This window comes from Acinonyx jubatus, chromosome D4 (assembly GCF_027475565.1).
Source record: "Acinonyx jubatus isolate Ajub_Pintada_27869175 chromosome D4, VMU_Ajub_asm_v1.0, whole genome shotgun sequence".
NCBI lineage: Eukaryota > Metazoa > Chordata > Mammalia > Carnivora > Felidae > Acinonyx > Acinonyx jubatus.
This window is the reverse complement of record NC_069391.1, coordinates 38,010,230-38,034,635: the sequence shown is the minus strand read 5'-3', so window position 1 is coordinate 38,034,635 and position 24,406 is coordinate 38,010,230. Positions and strand designations below refer to the sequence as shown.

The following is a 24,406-nucleotide window of genomic DNA, read 5'->3' as shown; positions in this document are numbered from 1 at the left end:
GCATCCGGCTTCAGCACAGGTCATGATTTCACAGCTCCTAGGTTTGTACTGACAGCTCAGGGCCTGTGGAGACTGCTTTGGATTATGTGTCTCCCTCTCTCTCTGCCACTCTCCTGCCTATGCTCTCTCTCCCTCTCAAAAGTAAATAATAAGAAAAAATTAAGTCCAATTTGATTTATAGAAGGTCAATCTGAATCCCTCACTCCCACTTTACATCCTTTTTTTTTTTTAAAGATTTTTTTTTTTTAACATTTATTCATTTTTGAAAGTGAGAGAGACAGAGCATGAGCAGGGGCGGGGCAGAGAGAGAGGGAGACACAGAATCTGAAGCAGGCTCCAGGCTCCGAGCTGTCAGCACAGGGCCTGACGCGGGGCTTGAATTCACAGACTGCGAGATCATGACCAGAGCTGAAGTCGGACGCTCAACCAACTGAGCCACCCACGTGCCCCTTTACATCCTTTCTTAAAAAGGATTAGGTACTGGGGCGCCTAGCTGGCTCAGTCCATAGAGCATGTGGTTCTTGATCTCTGGGCTGTGAATTCAAACTCCATTTTGAATTCCCAAATGCATAGATTACTTACAAAATAAAATCTTTCAGAGAGCTTAGGTAACTCACTCTTGATTTTGGCTCAGGTTATGATCCCAGGGTCATAGGACCAAGCACCAAGTCAGGCTCCGCAATGAGCATGGAGACTGCTTAAGATTCTCTCTTTCCCTCTGCCCCTCTACCCAGTTCGCGCGCGCGCGCGCTCGCGCGCTCTCTCTCTCTCTCTCTCTCTCTAATAAAAAAAATTAAATAGGGTTGCCTGGGTAGCTCAGTCGATTGGGCAACCGACTCTTGATTTCAGCTCAGGTCATGATCTCACAGTTCACGGAATCAAGCCCTGCATGGGGCTCTTGAGCTGTCAGCACAGAGCTAGCTTGGAATATTCCCTCTCTTACTCTCTCTGACTCTCCCCCACTGATTTTCTTGTGCATTTATGTTCATGCCCTCTCTCAAAAATAAATTTTAATGTTTATTAATGTTCCTTTTAATAGGAGCATCTGGGTGGCTCAGTCGGTTAAGAGTCCAACTCTCAGTTTCACCTCAGGTCATGACCTCATGATTTGTGAGATCAAGCCCTACACTGGGCTCTGTGCTGACAGCCCAGTGCTTGCTTAGCATTCTTTCTGTATGATGTGAAACATGACATCCTAAAAGGACAAATGACAGAGTTCTGATAGCAAATCAATGGTAAAGAGAAAAAAGAGGTGGTACAGAGATGTTAGGAAGAAAAATATTCTAGATTAAAAAGAACATGCAATGTATAAACCTTGTTTCAATCCTGCCTCAAAGAAATCAACTGTGAAAAGACATTTAAAAAAAATTTTTTTTAATGTTTATTTATTTTTGACAGAGACAGAGACAGAGTGTGAGCAGGGCAGGGGCAGAGAGAAAGGCAGACAGAATCCGGAGCAGGCTCCAGGCTCTGAGCAAGCTGTCAGCACAGAGTCCGACGTGGGGCTCGAACTCACCAACTGCGAGATCATGACCTCAGCCAAAGTTGGATGCTTAACCAACTGAGCCACCCAGGCGCCCCAAAATTTTTTACATAGTCATAAAATTTTGTAAAAAATCAGACTATTAGATGATACCAAAAGTTTACTATGACTTAAAAATTTCTGCAGACAAGGTAGGAAAGAGACATATAAAGCCAATATGGACAAAAATCTTTAGTTATTGTTGACTAAGAGGGAGTATACATATGGTTCATTTAACTACTCTCTCCACTTTTGTCTAAGTTTGAAATTGATCATAATTTTATTTTATTAAGATTTTATTTTTAAGTAATCTCTATACCCAACACGGGGCTCAAACTGACAATCTTGAGATCAAGAGTCACGCACTCCACCAACTGAGCCAGCCAGGCACTTCCGAAATTGATCATAATTTTAAAAGGCTAGAAAAGGGAATTATAATTAAAATCTGTTAGATAATTCCAATCTTATTTTGACTGTGCCTGGCAAATCAGTACACAGTTTTGCCCTTCTCTGATCTCTGGATATCATTTACCTTTGGCGTATATAGTATTTTAGTGAGTGACAGTTTAATGAACAGCCAAGGTAGTTGGTGGTAGGATATATAGTGTCTACATTATTTTCGTGCTTAATAACACTAATGATCAAAAATTCTGTCAATACGCAGTGTTTATATGGAGAACAGTCACAACTGCATGTAACAATGTATCAAACAGTGGCATCTGGCCAGGTGGCAGACCTGTAACTCTTGACTAGGAGTTGAGAGTTTGAGATCCATGTTGGGTGTAGAGATTATGTAAAAATAAAAGCTTAAAGAAAAACAAGAGGTACCTGGGTGGCTTAGTTGGTTAAGCATTTGACTTCGGCTCAAGCCATGATCTCATGGTTCACGGGTTCGAGCCCCATACGGGGCTCTGTGATGACAGCTCAGAACCCAGATCCTGCTTAAGATTCTCTGTCTCCCTCTCTCTCTGCCCCTCCCCCGCGCTCGCTCGCACTCTCTCTCTCAAAAACAAACATAAAAGAAAAGAAAAGAAAAAGAATAGGGGCACCTGGGTGGCTCAGTCGATTTCAGCTCAGGTCTCACAGTCCTTGAGTCAGAGCCTCGTGTCAGGCTCTGCAATGACAGTTCAGAGCCTTGGAGCCTGCTTTGGATTCTGTGTTTCCCTCTCTGCTCCTCCCTCACTCATGCTTTCTCTCTCAAAAATAAGCATTAAAAAAAAAAAAAACACAATTAAAAAAATGGATCAAGCAAAATGTCAATTCTGGGAGGTCATCCACTGAACCAAAGTAACATCGGCATATTACACTGTGTATCTTGATTTTAGAACCCTGGGAAAATTCAGTCACATCTCTAAAGAATATGAAATTATGTTATTAAAGTGGCTTAATGACATGCCAGATTAATGAATGTTGAGAAATGATCACTAACATAGGGTGCCTGAGTGACTCAGTCGATTGAGAACCTGACTCTTGATTTCAGCTCAGGTTATGATCTCACAGTTCATGAGACTGGGCCCCACGTCAAGACAGAGCCTGTCAGGCTCTCCACTGGCAGCAGGGAGCCTGCTTGGGATCCTTTCTCTGCCCCTCCCCTTCTCTCTCTCTTGAGCTCACTCACTATCTCAATATAAATAAACTGAAAAAAAAAATTAAATAAAACCAGTATCATATGAGTAAAACACATCTGTTAAAGTCCAACATAGAAGAATTTAGTAACTTTTTGATCAGAACTTCAAGTTTTATATTATTCATTTAAAGGGCTTTCTTGGCTTATTTGAAAACAACCACAAAATTTCCTCAAAATTACATGAATTCAAACAATTCATTCATAGCCATCAGTAAACAAATCAAAAAACTACACAAGATCAACCATTCTTTCAGAGTACACTGCCATGCCTTAGTGGAGAAGTAAGTATACCAATAGCTTGATCCTTCTTCCAAACACAACCATCTCCTTCCCTGTTATTCTGTCTTACCTCTGCCACGGGTTCGCTTGCCACGGTCTGAATGCTTGTCCCCTTGACTGCAATCAATTCCATTCTCTTCGCCTCTAACTATGGAAGAAAAGAGCACCTCTTGTATATAATCGTACGTATGAATTATCAAAGGCAAGGACAAAAGAGTTTCACCAAATGGATCAGAAAACAGGAAAAAACAAAACCAAATAAAAGTGGATCAAAAACTGCAGACAGTGGGGCACCTGGGTGGCTCAGTTAAGCGCCTGATTCTTGCTTTCGGCTCAGGTCATGATCTCAAGGTTCATAAGATCCTCACGTCAGACTCTGTGTGCTTGGGATTCTCGCTCTCCCTCTCTCTCTACCCCTTCCCCATTCGTGCTCTCTCTCAAATTAAACATTTAAAAGAAATTTTTAAAGACTGATGACAACACATCTTGTAAATTCATAACTGAAAATTCTGTTGGGAAATTAAAATGATGTACCACTTTTTCTTTGTTCTAGTTGAACTTGGCCCTCCCCTAAAGCAAGTTTGCTTCAAAAAAATGCTTATCCAGCTACATAACACACCAACATTGGCCCACTGTTTATGTTCAAAGCCTAGAAAGTCACAGAATAGTGAAACAGCAATACCAAAGAAATACTGAGTTGCTAGAAAAATTACGTTGCAGACCAGTTTTCTTAGGATGCTATCCAGAATATGTCAACATGGTCTTGTCTTCTCCTCATCCCTTTATTGGCATTAATGACTGTATAGAATACAGAAATTTCATGAGCAGTACTGGCACAGCTTTCTCTCATCTCTTTTCCCATGAGTCATTGGTGTTGTCCCGAGTGCCTTTTTTGGCTACTCCATTTAAATTTGCCAAACAACTCCCTGAGGCACCTAGGTGGTCTGGCTCAGGTCATGATCTCACAGTTCATGGGTTCGAGAGCCTCACATTTGTGCTTCACCACAGATCCCACTTGGAATTCTCTCTGTCCCTCCCCTGCTTGTTTTCTCTTTCTCTCTAAATAAACAAACTTAAAAATAAATAAATAAATAAATTTGCCAAATACCTCCCTCAAATCCCGATCTTGATGCCTTTGTTCTTCCCCATAATTTCCACATATAACATCATTAAAATGCAATATTCCTGCAAAACATGTTACTTCTCACTCCACCTACATTACAAGTTTTAGGAGAGCAAAATTTGTTTTATTCATTGCCCTATGCCTATTAGAGTACCTGCCACATTGTAGGTAAACATCTGTGGAGTAAATAAACTAGCAAACGTCTCTAAGATGATAATATTAAGTATTTACCTTTTATTCACTCAAAATTCAGCTATTTTGGTATGGCTGCACAGCAGGTAGTGTTGTTATGGGTAAATAATTACAAACTATGGATCAAATGAAAGAACAGTGAAAATCTTTCCTATTTGACAAACTTTTTATCAAACCCTTGCTTATATGAGTGTGTGTTAAGTGGGAAGAATAAACAGCATCATCTATCAGGGAATGAAAAACCTAGTTTAAAATTAGAAGGTACACCTGGGGCGCCTGGGTGGTTCAGTTGGTTAAGTGCCCGACTCTTGATTTCAGCTCAGGTCATGATCTCACATTTTCTGAGTGTGAGCCCCAAGTCAGGCTCTGCACTGAGCCGGCTTGGGATTTTCTCTCTCTCTTAAATATTAAAAAAAAAAAAAAATTAAAGGGTTCAATTGATACATAACAGAAAGCAGTCTTAAGAGACAACACAATTGCCTACAGCTCAGGTTAAGGGCTAACATAGAATTGCATCAGTTAAAATTCTAATGAACTACTTAGTTGTAGCTCATTAAGTGTTAACTATAATAATAAACACTGCATTGAGGAACTAGATTTATGGGCATTCACTGGATCACTTTCAGCTTTACGGTGTGCATAAAAATTTTCATAATGAAAAACTGAGAAGAAATGTACTTACACTCTCTCCCACGATTGCCACCTCTTCCTTTACGGTTGTTATTTCCACGTCCACGATTTATTTCTCTCTCATTTCTCTTCTCTCTATTCTCTTTGTTCTCTGAACTTTCTTTTCCAAAATTCTTCTTCTTCCCCCCTACAGTCTCCCATGAAGTCTACCAAAGATAAGAATGGTCAGAGTTGTCGTTCAAAGTGTATACACTCATTAAGGGTATGCACATGTATTTTTCAGACCTAATTACCCATGCCTTGCAACTCACTTGCCTAACATTTTAAATCTTATCCTCTGATGATAAAGACAACAAACCTCTTGCTAGGCTCCTATTGCTATATACAGCATATATATATATATACACACACACATACATATACATATATAAATATTTATGCTATATATGACAGCAACTAGCTGAATTAACATACTGTGTATTGTCCCCCCACAGAGCCTTTTCCTGTGCTTTAAGGCTTTTACCTGTGATTTAAGACTAAAGTAACTGATGTTTCCCCAATTTCCCACACAATGCCATCCTCACCTTTATCCGTAAGCCTTAAACCTATTAATAAATGGATTTGCTCAAAGAATACAAAATTACTTTTAAATACTCGATAAAATCTCAGAAAAACAACTTGCTCTATTCAGTTAACCAAAATGACCATCTAAAAAAATTTAATGGTAGGCCAAAAAAAAAAAAAAAAAAAAAAAATTTTTTTTTTCAAAGTACCCAAAGATAGTGTGGAGCCCGAGCCTGATTCAGAGCCAGTCTGTCTTTCTGCCCCTCCCCCACATGCAACTGTGTGCGCATGTGCACGCTCTCAAAAATAATTAAACATTAAAAAAAAGTAAACTACCCAAAAGTTCAACCTCAAAGACCTGTTCTAATGAGAAGTCAAATTATTTATATAACCTCCCTTCTCTGCCTCTCCTCTAATAGTACAGAAATCAGGGGCGCCTGGGTGGCTTAGTCGGTTGAGCGTCCGACTTCAGCTCGGGTCATGATCTCACAGTCTGTGAGTTCGAGCCCCGCGTCGGGCTCTGTTCTGACAGCTCAGAGCCCGGAGCCTGTTTCAGATTCTGTGTCTCCCTCTCTCTCTGACCCTCCCCCGTTCATGCTCTGTCTCAAAAATAAATAAACGTTAAAAAAATTTTTTTAAATAATAAAAAAAAATAATAGTACAGAAATCAAATCAATCATATATATGTAAATCACTGAGAAAAGAACGCTATGTTCTTGTGAAAGTGAGTATTAGGATATCAATAAAGGTATTTTACTGAGAAATCCCAAAACTGGCCCATTTGTTTCTATTTACTTTGTCATTATTTAACTCATTCTCAAGAGATTTGAAGTGATTCAATCCCAAAATAAGAGCATAACTTTATTAAGCTTAAAAAAAACTTAGCAATAAAAGGAAATTACTAACAATGTATATCCAAATAAACAAAAGCACTAGAAATTAATCAACTAAAATTAAAGAAACATAGAGGTGAATTATTTCCAAAATGGTGGAGGCCAGAATTAAAACCTTTTTTTTAGAAGGAATTTTTCTAACATCTAGAAACCTCTGCTGAACCTATGTATACTTAAATATAAAATCACTGGATATGGAAAAAATACATATTAAAACAAGTAATTTTCTGCATTTAAGCTTTGATAAATATTTTTAAAAATCAACAACAATTTCAGCATGATAATAATCAGGTATATTCACTTCTGATGAGTATGCAGCTATTTTAACCTTCCTGCAAGTCTATCTGGGAATAATACTCAAACTTTAATTAGTTCACAGCTTTTGACCCAGCAAATTTAGTTCCAGGCCTTTATTCACGGGAAATAATTTTTTAATTGTGCAAACATTTATATGCAACAGTACAAAATGGCGGGGGGGGAGGGCACAAATATCTAGCTTAAGAGACTATCTACCCTAGAACATCTATAAAGGGAAGCCACTTAAAGAGTAGCCACTTAATGTAGCCACTTAAAGAGTTATCCAGGTGTACACAGAAAGAGATCCATGACACAACTGTAGCCAGCTATCCAACAAACTGTATAAAATAGGATTACATTTTTTGTTCAAATGGAAGCCCATGCATATACTGAAGAAAGTTAGGAACAGTTATTTAAATGAGGGCATTAATCTGATTTAATTTCTTATTCTGCATTGCTTTTTTAAGTAAACAATAAAGCTTATTTAGTCCAGAAAATAATTCTGCATTGTACAAACTCAATTTATTATGTTTGCTAATATGAATAAACAAGATACATACACACACACACACACACACACACACACACACACACATATAAGGTAGAATCCTGTCCTCTTAGGTTAACAAGAGAAAAAGTAAATTACAGAGGTCCTAGAAAATTATACACAATAGAGTCAGCACAAGTTGCATACGTATACAATTTATAATGTCTTTACATGGCCAGACCTAAAGGTACTCAATCATTATAAAGGGGCATACTTTGTATATAAAACATTTGAGAAAAACATCTGAGCCCATTTCATTCAGCAAAAGATACCCATAAGCAAGTCTTGGCTTGTGAACTCTACAGAGACTGACAAGAACTTATTTGTGAGGCAAAGTAAGGAAAGCAAACTTAAGGGGCAACTGACCTAACACCACCATAAATGCTAAAAAGAAAATCTCTCATTTGACACAACAGTCCATGAGCATGCACACAAGCTTTCAACACGAACCAAATGATTATAAAAGATTTCAACAGAACTTCTGACAACCTTTGTTATCTGTATTTTGCCACTACTTGTAGAATAGATCTGAAGAAACTCTAAGAGGGATGGCCCTCCCAGACACATTTACAAATCAGAAAAGCAACTTCCCAGGCCAGCTAATTAAAATTCACTCTCCCACCTCCTATTTGCCAGGAACTACACAACAAACAAATTACGTGGAAAAGAAAAATACATTAATGCAAAAGACTGATTATTTCAAAAATATTCTGTCACTCAAAATAGCATTATAATGAAACGAAAGGTTTAGTACTTATGATCATGTTTAATGTTTTCTTTTGCAACAGCTACTCTTCCGTGAGAAAGACACTCTTCCTTAAGAAAAGCATGGACATTTCCACTTAACATTTTTTTCAGAGAAAAAATTTGGATTCAGAAGATCCTGGCCCAAAATAAGGTTAGCCAATAGGACAAATAGATTTGTTTGCATTCATGATTTAAAAAAATTTTTAATGTTTATTCATTTTTGAGAGAAAGAGAGAGAGCACAAGCAGGAGAGAGAGGGAGACACAGAATCTGAAGCAGGCTCCAGGCTCCAGCTGTCAGCACAGAGCCCGAGGCGGGGCTCATGAACCACGAGATCATGACCTGAGCCAAAGTCAGTAACTTAACCGACTGAGCCACCCAGGCGGCCTTTAGTGGTTTATTTTAAATGTTCTTGCTCCTACCAACCCTACAGTGTTTACACTGTCTAGCACCCCAGTCCAATAAATTCTACCCCAGTCAGGGGAAGATATTCCTTACAGCTGGTTAGCCATGGCTGCTGCAGACAGCAACCAGGTAGGTAGGTTCTACTATCAAAGAAAAGATGTACCACAGCATGATCCTAAACAAACCAGGGTTTCAAAAGGACTTTCCCTCTGCCTCTTCTCTCAACAGCCTTCTCATCTCTCAACAAGCATAGACCTTTTGTGTCTGTATTCAGGCCCTAATTTTGCTATTTTCTGATATGTGAAGAAATCAAACCAGATCTGACCCCACTTCATGATTTTCAGGTTCAAGATAACCAAAGATATATTCTTTATCACTCACCCCAGTACTAACTCCTTTGGGTTCAGTGCCAAATGAGCAGAGGAAGTAAAACTAACTAAAACAGAGAACTGGACATTTAAGATTTAAAAATTCACCCAACTACCACAGAAAAGGAATAAAGTCTGCTGGAGCTAACGGAAAGGCAACACAAAGTAGTCTCCTGGACTACCTGTACCATAAAAAAGAAAACAGGCCCTCCAATTAACAATTTGGAAATATTACCTTTATTCAGAGTAATTTTTTAAATATGTAAATAGGAGGACAGTTTAGCCCTTCAGCTCATTTTGAAAATAATAGAGATGGGGCACCAGCATGGCTCAGATGGTTGAGCATCTCAATCTACATTTCAGCCCAGGTCTTTATCTCACAGTTCATAGGACTGAGTCCCCCGTTGGGCTCTGTGCTGACAGATGGGAGCCTACTTGGGATTCTCATTCTCTCTCTCTCTCTCTCTCTCCCCCCCCCCTTGCCCCACTCACGTGGTCTCTCAAAATAAACATTAAAAAAAAAAGAGGAAAGGAAATTAACAGAGAGCCATTCTACACTGCAACCATTAGCAATGTGGTAAACACACTCTCTAGAAAACATAGGCCTAAGTGTCAGCAAACAAAAACTATTCAAAATTTTATTTCATCACTTAACATGATGTATTTTCCCAACAAACTGACATATTTGGTAGCTCATCATGTTGACTAGTGTTATCTTAAATGGAATTTTACTCACAGATATTGCTATACTCAAATAGTGAAATATTTTCCCAATTATCTGATTTTTATAATTACAAAAAACTCATTCTGCTTATTTTATATTAAAGATAACATGTTTTACTTTCAAACAGTTCATTTTTACATAGCCTATCCTTAAAAATGAGAACCTGACTAAACTTGAACAGACAAGGAAGGCATTTCTGGTTGCATTCATTTTTATACCCCTTTTAAGGTGCATCATTATTTGTTTTAATCTGCTCTGAAATGGTTTCAATTCCAAATACAAATGAAATATTGTGCAATCTCCATGTAGAAATCAAAAGATTAGGGCTAACAACTGCCTACTGTGGCTTTAGTTATATCCTTCCTAAAATAAAAGGGATGAGCTTTAGTGTGCTTACACATCCTCAAACTTTACTAAACAACAACAACAAAAACAACAACAACAACAAAAAAAACCACACTTTGTTTTTTCCTTATTTTATCTATCTGTCAAAATTTGTCTATAGAATATTCACACATAAGCAAATAGATATACCAGCAAATCCTGGTTTTCTGTTAGTCTAGAGATATAAGAAGTAGTAAGAGGTGACGACTGAGATGAAGAAACATGAGCAGTGAAGCCAAGAGAAGTTTTTCAGGTGGTGAAAATGTCCACAGGCCCAGAGAATTTGGAAACTGTGTAAGGCTGGAGTAGATGACCAAGTTCTCTTTCGAGTCTTCAGATTCTACAACTTCATGAAGAAACCATATATAACAAAAACAGTCATTTCAGGTTAGTGTTCTTTCTGGTCTTAAAACAAATATGGAATGGAACCCATAACCTTCTCCACCCCCACCCCCAAAAAGGTGAAGTTCAAAATGCAATATGGAATTGGAGACAAATCTTGGCACTGCAAAACAATTAATAATAATTAGTAATACTTACCGTGTCTGAATTCCCTTCCAGCAATATATTGATAGCTTTGTTCACATCTCCATTACAGTCATGTAGAGCCACTATGCACTCATCCTGATTTTTCCCCGTCACTTCCATAAGCTATCAAAATTATAAGGAAATAGTTAAAGGGACCCCAAAATGGCACTTAATATTAATTTTAAGATTCTTCTAGGGGCACTTGGGTGGCTTAGTCAGTTAAGTGTCTTGGTTTCAGGTCAGTTCGTAATCTCATGGTTCATGGGTTCAAGACCCTTGTCAGGCTCTGTGCTGACAGGGTGGACCCTGCTTGGTAATCTCTCACCCTCTCTTTCGGCCCCTTCACTGTGTGCACGTGAGCTCTATTATAAACAAATAAACATTAAAAAAAAAAAAGATTCTGGGGAGCCTGGGTGGCTCAGTCAGTTAAGCATCCTACTTCAGTTCACATCATGATCTGACAATTGAGTTCGAGCCCCAAGTCAGGCTCTGTGCTGAAAGCTCAGAGCCTAGAGCCTACTTCAGATTCTGTTTCTCCCTCTCTCTGCCCCTCCCCTGCTCACGCTCTGTCTCTCCTCTCTCAAAAATAAACATTAAAAAAAAAAGTTTTAAATAAAATAAATTTTAAAAAGATTCTTCTATATAAAAATAAAAACTACACAGTCCATCCACATGAAGATGCCCTCCTTCCAAACTCTGAGCTTATAATCCAAGGATAGGTTTACCTGCTTTTTGTAGCCATTCATTGTCTTTTTATAAGTACAGAAGAGCCAAACTACTAATTAACCCTCCTTCAAACTGACCAAGTATCAGATTATTAATCAGCAGCGCACACATACATATATACCAACATTCTCAGCATATTCAGAGTCAGCTGACTACTCTCTTAGTTCAATGGCCTGGGATTTGCAAAATTCTGAACCAAACAGTAAGTGGACTATACATTTCCCAAAGACCAGCTGTACGTGGCTACATTAACAGAACATCCAGTCCAACTATTTTATACAGAGAAAACATTCCCTATGTGGTCTATCACCCCTTGGATTAGAACACTCCATATACATACTAAGTTGCAACACCTAAAGTTCTCACAAATGAAATTCTATAGCTATGACCAACTCACTTCTAGACACAGTACTTTCACAAGCAGCTTCAACAGGGCACTATGTTTGAAGTAATCAAAGAAATCCCCTGATACATTCTCTGTAACAAGGCAGATTAAGCTAGTTAACATTTTCATCACCAAGTATAATCACAGATTAGGCACAAGACAGGTTTCTTAATTACAACTGAAATGTATAATTTACATATCTGTTGTGTTTTACATACATATAACTGTTTTAGTGTGTACTACCTGTTCAAAATGGTATGACCCCAACATCTGAAGTGCTTTCTCTAGGGTCAAAAAACTAATTGATAGCAAAGCCTACCTGGAATCTAGGTATCTTGATCTCATAAATACAGCTCTTTGCACTATACCCTCTCTCTCTCTGATTTCCTCTCTGCTTTACACAGCTAAAGTTCTACGCACTTTACAGCTTTCCAGTGCTTTGGTCTTTGGATATCTACTAGTGTCAGTTTTAATCAATGATCTGTTTTGTTGTTTTTAATGTTTACTTATTTCTGGGAAATAGAGAAAGAAAGCACGCCCATGGGAAGGGAAGAGCAGAGAGAGAGATAGGGACACATCATCTGAAGTGGGCTCTGTGCTGACAGCAGAGATCCAGATGCGGGACTTGAACCCATGAACTGTGAGATCATGACCTGAGCCATAGTTGGATACTTAACCAACTAAGAGACCGAGACGCCCCATCAGTGATCTGTATTAACACAATACCTGCAATATGCCTGTGTTAAGATGAATATTAAGTATCAAAATTACCCCCAGTGATTGAATTAGTAACAGACTGAAATTTAAACTTCTAACTCTGAACTCCTGGACCAGTGCTCTTTTTTTATGTATCTACTATGCTATTCATATAAAATGCAATATAATATGGAGCAGTATGTCTCAAACTGTACATAAATCTCCTTCCAGAAAAAGAGTTCTATAATTTTTAATAAATTTTTTGTGGCCTTCTAAAAATATTACCAACAGTCTAACAACAGCAACTATAAGTAAAAGCAAAGAGTTTACATAGTAAAGGGCAAAATAGTTTGTTAGGCAGGAAGGTAGGCATGAGCAACCTTAGATGTCCAGATGGAGAACTCTAACTGAGAAGAGTCAGGGGACCACCCCATTCCACCTATCTAGCAGTGGGTTTGTGGTTAAACATCCCAGCAGAAGAAGATTCAAGTCTGTTGTGCTTGTTGCACTTGTGTAGAAAGCAGATGTTTGTCCTTATCTGACCTATGTCTCTAGAATACAAATAATGTCATGGTTTCCTACAGGTGCAGGCTTCAAATACATCTTGGGAAAGGACCTGCATAGTTGGATAATTATTATATAATCCAGGTCTGTCACTCAAATGTTGCAACCTTAGGATTTGCCAAAAATAAAAAAATTGATGTTAAGTCCACACCCCGAGTTTCCAAGGCCAACGTCTCTCTTGACTGGTCTGTTCCTCCATGGGAGTATACTTTACTAAAATTTTGTTTTGGTTTTTTTGTTTTGTTTGCTCTTCTGTAATTCTTTACCGTGGCTGCAAAAAGAACTGAGACTTCTTTCTTTTTCCATCTAACTTTCAGTAACAAGTTCACTATGGGACATTCACTCCAAGAAACAATTACTGGTAGACCTCTACCAAGGGATGGAACAAGAGAAGTGTTACAGCTTGATTCTAGAATCTTGAAAGAAAAAGAAGTCTTATCAGGAAAGAAGATTTTGAGATTAAGATTTTATTACCAAAATGGTCTCTCAAAGTTCTAAGTGAAAACATCACCCTAAAATTTAATGTTATATTTTTCCAGCCTATGTTTGGAAGCACAACCATGTTGAAAGAGGCAATTCAGTTCTTCTTAAACAAAATTTTCTGAAAACCTGCCAAATACTAAATGTACCTTCTATTCACAGGTATAGACAATGTCAATGTGCCTTTTCACAAATGTCTACCTCATCGTTGACAACACTAGTAACTATGAAGACTCTACTGCCAAAATAACAGTATAATTTGCCAAAACATACCTGTTTAACTTTCGCTTCAAACTCTGAATCATTTTTATCGAAGATCACTTGAGCAAGACGCATCTGTTCAGCTGTTGCCTGAAAAGCACACACACAACTTTTAAAGAGCTGAGCACACAAAATAGAAGTTAGATGCCAAAATATGCTGCAAAAAGAAAAAAAGCTCTCAAGCACTACAGCACTATGTAACAGAAATACTGATTAACTAAAAAAAATAAAAAAAAGGACTCTGAATTTAGAGCTCTAAAATCTATACAATCTGTTTCCATAAGCCAAATTAGCATCAAATTAAATGGCATAAAGGTCCCATTCCTTTGGCCAAATGACAAAGTTATTATTCATCTCAACTGGCCACGTGACTCATTTAAATTTTCTTTCCCTTGAGGAAAGGGAGTGACAAGTACTAGAGAAAACTGGAAGAACAAGAAGCCATGGCAACTGCTAGACACAGGCTTAGAACCAGACTGGCTGTCAAAAAAGAAAAAGAACTCTGCTGTCAACTCTTAAAAGGTATCTTGGTCAGTACTGAAGAGAAGGGCTATATTTATCTAAATAAAAATTATGTGCAAGGGGGACGGGGGAAATGCCTGTGTGGCTCAGTCAGTTAAGTATCTGACTCTTGATTACATCTCAGATCTTGATCTCAGGGTCATGAGTTCAAGACCCACGTTGGGCTCCATGCTGAGTGGGAAGCCTACGTGGCGGGGGGCGGGGGAAGAACAGCGCCTGAGTGGCTCAGTTGGTTGAGCATCTGACTCTTGATTTCAGCTCAGGTCACGATCTCCCAGTTCATGGGATCAAGCCTTGAGTCAGGCTCTGTACTGGGAGTTTGAAGCCTGCTTGGGATTCTCTCTCCCTCCCTCTCTGCTCCTACTCCACTCTCACTCTCTCTAAATAATAAATACAGAGAAGAGAAAAGAGAAAAAGAAAAATAGAATAAGGAGCAAAACCGATGAAAACACACACACAAAAAAACCTAGAGAACAAAGCACAATTGCTATCTTGTTTCAAAACTAAAAGGCACAGAGCACAAAGAAAATGATACAATACATAAAACAACACCTAAGTTTTTCTAACTCAGAAATAAAAATGAAGACTATACACAAAGAAGAAACATAATAATAAATGTTTAACAGTTAATGTTTCAAGAGAACTAGAAGGTGAAAGGGGAAAATATTTTAAGTAAAAATTTAGGGGTGCCTGGGTGGCTCAGTCAGTTAAGCATATAACTCTTGATTTCTGTTCAGGTCATGATCTCACAGTTTGAGTTCAAGTCCCACATGGGGCTTGGCACTGGCAGTGAGGAGCCTGCTTGGGATTCTCCCTCTTTCCATGCCCTCCCCTGGCTCACTCACCCTCTCAAAATAAATAAACTTAAAAAAAAAAAAAAACAAAAAACAAAAAAAAAACTCATTTTATACTCAAGTGTGAAGGGCATAAATTGTTACCAGCACCTAATCACAAGGGAATATTATTCCCATGAGCCTTTCCTCAGGAATCAACAACAGTATTGTCCTTAGACAACCAAAATGACTACAGACATTGACATAAGTATTTTCTTAATTGTTCTTAATGTTTATTCATTTTTGAGAGATGGGGGGGGGGGGGGGTGAGGAGGGGCAGAGAGAGGGAGTCACAGAATCTGAACCAGGCTCCAGGCTCTGAGATATAAGCACAGAGCCTGTTGTGGGATTCAAACTCATGAACTGCAAAATCATGACCTGAGCTGAAGTCAGATGCTTAACCAACTGAGCCACCCAGGTGCTCCTGACTAAGTATTAATGGTGACTGCTGAGCATATACTCACTGTAAAAAAAAAAAAGGGGGGGGGAGGGCAAATGATATCGCAAAGGGAGAAAATATGCTGCACAACAGGCAACGAACAGAGTATATAGATACAGTATAACTAAAAAGAAGACGACTGGGGAATCTCTGCAACTTCCAGATGTGGCTTGTCAGCTGATTTAGGTCCCAAGGGTCCCAAAGGCTGTACCCTGAAGCAATGGATGCACCAACCTATCCTTCAGGCTGGCACTGGCTGCCATATTATCATATTTACACTTGAGGGCCACCTCTATCAAGTAAAATATGATTGTAGGGATATTGGGGTGGCCTTGTATTAGGCCTGTCGTATGGAAAAAACATGTAGTAACTGTCACATAGAACAGAGAGGCTAAGTCCTGTCACCTTTATGATAGGGACTGCCTGTATTAACCTGTACTAAATGTTGTTGTTGGGAGACAGAACTTGGCTTTGTTTTGGGAGCCTCCCATCTCCTTCAGATACCCTGCCAACATCCTATATTTTCAACCCAACATGGGGCTTGATCCCACAACTCTAGGATCATGACATGAGCCAAAAATCAAGTGTCGGATGCTCTACAAACTGAGCCACTCAGGCACCCCAATTTCTTGATTCTTATTAAGCAGTCCTGTGATTATTTTTTGTTTTGTTTTAAGGTTTTTAAAAAAAATACACTCGGTTGAGGAGTCAACTTCGGCTCAAGTCATGATCTCAAGATTTGAGTTCAAGCCCCACATTGGGCTCGCTGCTGTCCATGCAGAGCCCACTTCTGTCTTCTATCTTCTGTCCATCTCTCTCTCTGCCCCTCCCCATCTCATGAGCTCTCTCTCAAAAATAAATACACATTAAAAAAGAAAATACACAATAAAAGTATTCAGATACCACAATCTACAACTTACTCTGAAAAGGTTCAGGGGAAACGCTATGTGTAGTTTCTCCTTTGTAAGAAGGAGAAAAAGATAAAGTAAACATGGTAAAAATGTTAGCATCTAGGAGATCTGGATGCAGGATATTCAGGAATTAGGTGTACTACTCTTGCAACTTTTCTCTAACTCTCAAAGCATATTTTTTGTTTTGTTCGTTTGTTTTTTAAAGTGAGATTCAAAGAGACTGAAGTAATTCATCTAACTGGTAAAGTGGCAGGCCCACTCATGGTCTTCTCTCTTATCTCCCTCTAGTTTGATAGGTTATCTCAGAACACCTCTACCTTTGGACATTTAAAATTGAGTAATAAACATCTTACAGAATAAAGTTTTCCCCCCACCCTAGGTTGCTTCCCTAGGAAATACTTCCTAGAATGGGAGAATGGGATTAATGGATAAATGAACATGAACACAATTTTATTCACACTGCTTTGCGAAATTCTCAAACACATTTTTATTTTTTATTTTTCTCACCCCTCCCAACCCTCATCACAAGTTTTTAGAAAGGAAAATTAGGAATTTAAGGGCCTAAGAATCTTTCCTACAGCTCAGTATGCAGTTTTTTCATCGCATTGCATAAAATGAGCCATCCCCAAAAGGCCCATGGAGAAACTAATGACAACTCTTGAGAGGAAGAGAGTCCCCTCCCCTAGTCTGGAGACTGATTCACTGGATATCAGCCCAAGAAGGTTACTTGGGTCTAAGATGAAAACAATTTATAATCCTGACATTTCATGTGGCCCTCCTTTAAAAGATTACACTTTTATCAAGTTTTTCTTCTTTTTAGTTTAAGAGAGAGAAAGAGAGAGAAAGAGCACAAGCGAAGAAAAGGGCAGAGGGAAACAGAATCTCAAGCAGGCTCCATGCTCAGCAAGAAGCCTGAGGCAGGGCTCAATACCACGTTCCTAAAATCACAACCCGAGCAAAAGTCAAGAGTCAGACACTCAACCAACTGAGCCATCCAGGCATCCCTTAAGATTTTATTTTTGGAGCACCTGAGTGGCTCCGTCAGTTAAGCACCCAACTCTTGATTTCAGCTCAGGTTATGATCTCACAGTTCATAGATTCAAGCCCTGCATCGGGCCCTGCATTGACAGTGTGGAACCTGCTTGGGATTCTCCCTCTCTCTCTGCCCCTCCCCTGCTGGCATGCTCACACTCTTGCTCTCTCTCCCTTAAAAATACACATAAAATTTTTTTTAATTGTTTATTTTTGAGAGAGAGAGAGAGAGAGAGAGAGAGAGAGAGAGAGAGAAACACAAGATCTGAAGCAGGCTCTTTACTGACAGACAGCAGAAACCCTGATGCGTGGCTCAAACTCACAAACCACAAGATCATGACCTGAGTCAAAGTTGGATGCTTAACTGACTGAGCCACCCAGGTGTCCCAAAAGATTTTATTTTTAAATAATCTCTATACCCAATGTGGGGCTCAAACTTACATCCCCAAGATCAAGAGTCACATGCTCCATCGACTAAGCCAGCCAGGCATCCCTAAAAGATAACACTTTTAATCTTGACTGATTTAATAAACAAAAACAAAAAAATATTGTTTTCATCTATTTTTTTTTATTATTAGCAGGGTTGCACCTATGCTTACTTATAACTTGTATTCCTTCTTTGATAAGAGGCTGTTGATAAAATATTTTCTTAAGCATTCACCTATAAAGGGAGGGCCTATTCCAAAAAGTCCAAATTTTTCCAAAAATAGGTAGTTTTTCTTGATTATTTGTGAGGAAGTATCAGGGTAAATATATTTAGGAGTAAGCACTGTATAGATGTAGGTCTGTTGACAGAAGCAAAATACAAGGCTAAAGTTATACTGAAAAATGTAAAACAACAATTAAGTAGAGTCTACGTTCTGTGTCTCTCTTTTTTATATTTTTTAATGTTTATTTATTAATTTTTTCAGCTTTGCAAGACATAGGGTTTTTTTTTTTTAATATGAAATTTATTGTCAAATTGATTTCCATACAACACCCAGGGCTCAATGTTTATTTATTTTTGAGAGAGAGGCAATGAGAGTATGAGCTGGAGGGGGGGTTGGGGTGGGGGTGGGCAGGGAGAGAGGGAGACACAGAAACTGAAGCAGGCTCCAGGCTCTGAGCTGTCAGCACAGGGCCCGATGCGGGGTTCGAACTCACGAACCGTAAGAGAAATCATAACCTGAGCCAAAGTCAGACACTTAACCGACTGAGCCACACAGGCGCCCCTACTTTCTGTGTCTCTTAATATCAATAGGGCACTTGGGTATGAATGACTATTTAAAAAGTACCTGTAATTAGCTATCAAAGTATAGTCAAGTATCAATCTGAAATTTATGATGGGTCTCTAGAAAAAGGTTTGCAAAACTAGTCAATAACATGTATAAAATGCTCTATTTTGTACCAGGTACTGTAGTTAGCATTTTATTTAAATTGTCTCACTTCATTTAAAATAATAATATAGGGGACAGGCTCTGTGCTGACAGCTCAGAGCCTGGAGCCTGCTTCAGATCCTTTGTCTCCCTCTCTCTGCTCCTCCCTTGCTTGCTCTCTCTCAAAAATAAACATTAAAAAAAATTTTTTTTTAAAGGTTGGGGGCACCTGGGTGGCTCAGTGGGTTGAGTGTCTGACTTCAGCTCAGATCATGAGTTCATGGTTTATGGGTTCGGGTCCCGTGTCTGGCTCTGTGCTGACAGCCTGGAGCCTGCTTCAGATCCTGTGTCTCCCTCTCTCTCTGCTCCTCCCCTGCTTGCGTGCTCTCTCCCACTCTCAAAAATAAACACTTAAAAAAAATTTTTTTTAAATAATAATATAGGGGTGTCTGGATGGCTCGGTCAGGGTAAGTGTCTGACGTCGGCTCGGGTCATGATCTCATGGTTCGTGAGTTTGAGCCCCGCGTCAGGCTCTCTGACGGCTCAGAGCCTGAGCTTGCTTTGGATTCTGCGTCTCCCTCTCTCTCTGCCCCTCTCCCACTCACAGTCTGTCTCTTTCTCTCTCAAAAATAAAATAAACATTCAAAAAAATTTTAATAATATAAATAAATCTAAGGTAGAACTATTTATTTCTATTAAATAGAAATTAAATATTTTATACACATGGGCCTTATTAACTAAAAGCCATATAATATTAAAGGACTCTTTCCAGCTAACAATGCTTGAAAGTAAAGGCAGCTTTTTATAAGTGTCTTATAATTCATTCATTTCTCTACTTCAGAGTATTACTTCTCCATATATTCTGGATTCTCCAAATATATTCCAAGCACATACCTAGATTAATAATAAAGAAAAGGAGGAGCACCTGGCTAATTCAATCAGTAGAGTATGCGACTCCTGATCTTACGGTTTTAAGTTCGAGCCCCATGTTGGGTGTAGAGATTACTTAAAAATAAAATCTTACCAAGAAAAAAAAGAAAAGAAGAAAAAGGAGATAGCTAGATGCTAACAGTAGCAGAAAAATGTTCAGAATCAAGTAGTTGACAGTGTCTATGAATCACTGCTTCTCTTTCCCATTATGTAAAATCTACTTTATAAAAACAAGATTCAAAATCCTAAGGTTTCCTACAAAAGACATATGTGCTTCCTACTTAACGTAACTCTAAACAAAGCAAACAAGAGTTTCACAAAAACTTACCTGTACTACTTGTTTCTGTAGTTGTGATGCCTGTGTTCCTGAAATCTGTGTTTTTTCCCGAGAACCTCGGGAACGGTCACTGCTCACCGAAGTCATCATATACAGTATATACAAAATAACGTATGTACAAAATAGAAAATCTGCAAGAAAGCAGGCATGGTAAGCAGACATTCCAAATTACAGTATGAGGCAAGAAAAAAATCCAGGGATAAGGAGGAAACATGAGACAAAACATAAAAGTTCTCTAAAACACAAATTCTCAAGAAATAATACATTAAGGTTTTACATTTTCCTAGCAACAAGTAGACCAATTTTACTAACTAATGCAATCTCAAAGTTTAGGGAAAAATAAATTTAAAAAATGGGGCGCCTGGGTGGCTTAGTTGGTTAAGTGTCCGACTTCAGCTCAGGTCATGATCTCATGGTTCTTGAGTTCGAGCTCCATGTAGAGCTCTGTGCTGATAGCTGGGAGCCTGGAGCCTACTTCGGATTCGGTTTCCTTCTCTCTGTCCCTCCCCTGCTCATGCTCTGTCTCTGTCTCTCAAAAATGAATAAACATTAAAAAAAAATTTTTTTTAACGAAAATCTATAGTTTAAAATTATAGCAATTCTAAACAAAAATCTCAAGAGCTCCTAGGATGCTTAGTCAGTAGAGCTGACTATTTAGTTCACTTGGACAAGAGGGATCCCTCTCTGAAGGCCAGCAGAGTGAAGGAGAGGTACTACAACAGCTAAATTTTTATGATTAGGAGACAGTCAACAGTTTGTTGTATCAGTCTTTACTTTTTTTAGTAAAATAGGCAAGAACATCTGCAGAGAATGGGATGGGTAAGGAATGTTAAGAAAATGGATTCTCTCAGAATAAACTTAAAAAGGGGGGAGAAGGGCTGGGGGCCTACATGGCTCTTGATTTTGGCTCAGGTCATGATCTCATGGTTCATGAGATCGAGCCCACTGGGCTCAGTGCTGACAGTGAGAAGCTTCCTTGGGATTCTCTTTCTTCCTCTCTGTCTGCCCCTCCCTGACTTGTGCTCACTCTCTCAAAAATAAATAAACAAAACTTTTTTTTAAAAAAAAAAAGGGGGGGTCGGGGAGCACCTGGGTGGCTTAGTCAGTTAAGCGTCCGACTTCGGCTCAGGTCATGAGCTCACGGTCAGTGGATTAGAGCCCTGTGTCGGGCTCTGTGCTGACACTTCAGAGCCTGTAGCCTGATTCAGATTCTGTCTCCCCTGCCCCTTCCCCACTTGCATGCTGTCTCTCTTTCAAATATAAATAAAACATTTAAAAAAAAACTTGTTTTTTAAAGCGGGGGGGGGGGTCCAGGGGGGTCTCCTGGGTGGCTCAGTCAGTTAGGCGTCCAGCTCTTGATTTCAGCTCAGGTCATGATCTCATGGTTTGTGGGATCAAGCCCTGTGTCCGGCTCTGCACTGACAGCGAGAAGCCTGCTTGGGATTCTCTCTCTCCCTTCCTGTGCTTCCCTCACTCAAGCTCTGTCTCAAAATACATTAACTGATTAAAAAAGAAAGAAAGAAAGAAAATGACAAAAGCTTGTAATAGCTACTAAGGGAAATACAAGGGGAAGTTGATAGAAAACAAGTAGAAAGAATTGAAGAGCGACACTGAGGATCCCAAATGAAAGCAGAAATCCCAAATATATAGGTGGCATTAATCCACATATTACCATGAAAGCAAAGCTAATGTCAGAAATTGAGAATTGCAACTGAATAATCAAGGGAGATGTGGGTTAAGATGAATAAACCCCTTGTTGAATTATCTCACAAAAGAATTTTAAACCAGAAAGAGTCCATTTATTCAAGGCACAGATGACATCACCAGGTGAAGAGCTGCTCTTATCTACCTCTAACACTGGGGCCTTTCCCAGAATACGTATTTGAAAACATCCCTTCCTAAAGAATACTCTCCAGCTTATTACGATCCTGGCTGCGAGATTCACAACCTCACTGAAGGCAAAGAATAACACTTTTAAATAATGTTTTCCAGGGGTGCCTGGGGCTCAGTCAGTTAAGCATCCGACTTCGGCTCAGGTCATGACCTCATGGTCCAGGGGTTCAAGTCCCGCGTAGGACTCTGTGCTGGCAGCTCAGAGCCTGGAGCCTGCTTCAGATTCTGTCTCCCTCTCACTCTGCCCCTCCTCAGTTCACATTCGGTCTCTCTCGCTCTCAAAAAGAAATAAACATAAAAAAAATGTTATGTTTTCCATTAAAACTGTATTTTATTCTAGTATGATTGACTTACAGCCTTCTGGGTCATTAAGTACTCAATTTGATGAAAAGTATGGACTCTCCCCTCAGAAAAATGCATAGCCACATACAATGCTGCCTGAAACTTCAGGTTTACATCTCCCATTCCCTTCCCCAAAGCAATGGGCAACCCCACTCCACCCCCTCAATGCCCACAAACAGCCAGGCAAAAAGCCATGCTACAAGAATTTACAACAGCTCTCAGGGCACCTGGCTGGCTCAGTCTGAAGAACATGTGACTGTTGATCTCTGAGTCATGAGTTCAAGCCCTACACTGGATATTTTTTAATAAATAAACAAACATTTTTAAAAATTTTTGGAAAAGTTCAAAAATATAAACTATTAGGGCCCTTATTCTTAAGGGTATCCTTGATCAGGCCAATATTAAATATAACTGCTGGGGCACGTGACTGGCTCAGTCAGTAGAGCATGGAGACTCTTAATCTCAGGGTTGTTAAGTTCGAGTCCCAAGTTGAGTGTATAGATTACTTAAAATATAACTGCTCATTTGGTCATGAATCAAAATCTCATAATTATCACACTTTTTAAAGGGGTTCTCTTCTCTGCTTCCCTAAAAACCAAAAGCACCTGCTTTGCTCCAAAAGAAACAAGGGAAAACTCATATCCTCTTACATTCAATAAACATATACTTAAGTCTTAATACTTAATCATCATACTACTACCTATGTCCTCTCTAGAGAAACTGGCTATTATCAAGATCTGTGGAAATGTTACAAATATACTCGATTAATGGTAATGTTAAAAGTCATGATTTATCTAAATATCTTAGACAAATATAATTAGTGGGAAAACCTATATATCCTTCCCTCCAAATCACATTTAAGAGCATCAACTGGAACTAGACTAACCCTCTATGACTTACAAATATCTGCTTGAATCAATATGCTAAATAGGAAACATGAAACAATGTACTTCATATCAAATTTTTTTTCAATGTTGGGCCTACGTGACTAAAAATTAAAACTGGAACTTAACAGTTTACACCACTTGGGGCACCTGGGTGGCTCAGTCAGCTAAGCGTCCAACTTCGGCTCAGGTCATGATCTCACAGTTTGTGAGTTCAAGCCCCGCATCGGGGCTGACCATTCAGAGCCCGGAGCCTGCTTTGGATTCTGTGTCTCCCTCTCTCTCTGCCCCCTCTCTCTCATGTACGCACTCTCTCAAAAATAAGCATTAAAAAAATTAAAAACACTGTGTACCACTTATAAGATGATTTCATGGTGAGATGTCCAGGAAAGAGGCATTTTACACTGCCCTAATTGGTCCAACCTATCTCGGATAAGCTGTAACCTATCCATCCCCTTAAGGAAGCCTAGAAGAAGTTCATTATCTGCCATCTCAAGGTCCTCTTTTTTTTTTTTTTTTTTTTTTTTAATGTTTATTTGGTGGGGGGGGGAGGCAGGAGCAGAGAGGGAGACAGAGTATCTGACGCAGGCTCCTTGTTGACAGCAGAGAGCCTGACACAGGGCTTAAACTCAGGAACCCTGAGATCATGACCTGAGCTGAAATCAAGAGTTGGACACTTAACTGAGCTACCCAAACACCCCTAAGAATCCATTTTCGTAACATCCTATTTTTAGTTTACAAAGTATCCTATTTTTTATCTTATTGTACACCACAACAGTCTTAAGGAATAGATAGATATTATTGCTATCCCCATTCGTACATGCTGAATCAGCATGCACAAAATATTCTTTGGGAAAAAAAATGTATGAGTTGTCTCAGCCCTCAAAATTCTATGCTAGAGCTTGTAGCAAAACTTCTAAATACAAATGTGTGTGTGCAAAACAATGTACAAAAATTAAGTATATGTACCTATATGCCAGCTAAAG

General features: G+C 39.0%; 1 protein-coding gene across 9 annotated transcripts in view; it reads right to left on the bottom strand.

The window, feature by feature from the left end:
* UBAP2 (ubiquitin associated protein 2) overlaps window positions 1–24,406 on the bottom strand; it is a 108,835-nt gene that overhangs the window by 59,199 nt on the left and 25,230 nt on the right. For 6 of the 9 annotated variants that reach the window (XM_053205001.1, XM_027039295.2, XM_027039298.2 and 3 more), the window contains exons 2-6: window positions 20,293–20,432; window positions 13,955–14,032; window positions 10,843–10,953; window positions 5,426–5,579; window positions 3,499–3,576 (exon numbers count right to left, since the gene is read on the bottom strand). In XM_053205001.1, the coding sequence (XP_053060976.1) occupies window positions 3,499–3,576; window positions 5,426–5,579; window positions 10,843–10,953; window positions 13,955–14,032; window positions 20,293–20,391 (520 nt within the window). In that variant the 5' untranslated portion in view covers window positions 20,392–20,432. Of the gene's footprint in view, window positions 1–2,571; window positions 2,683–3,498; window positions 3,577–5,425; window positions 5,580–10,842; window positions 10,954–13,954; window positions 14,033–20,292; window positions 20,433–24,406 lie in introns of those variants that run through there. The other 3 variants (XM_053205002.1, XM_053205003.1, XM_053205004.1) reach the window with 3 other exon arrangements.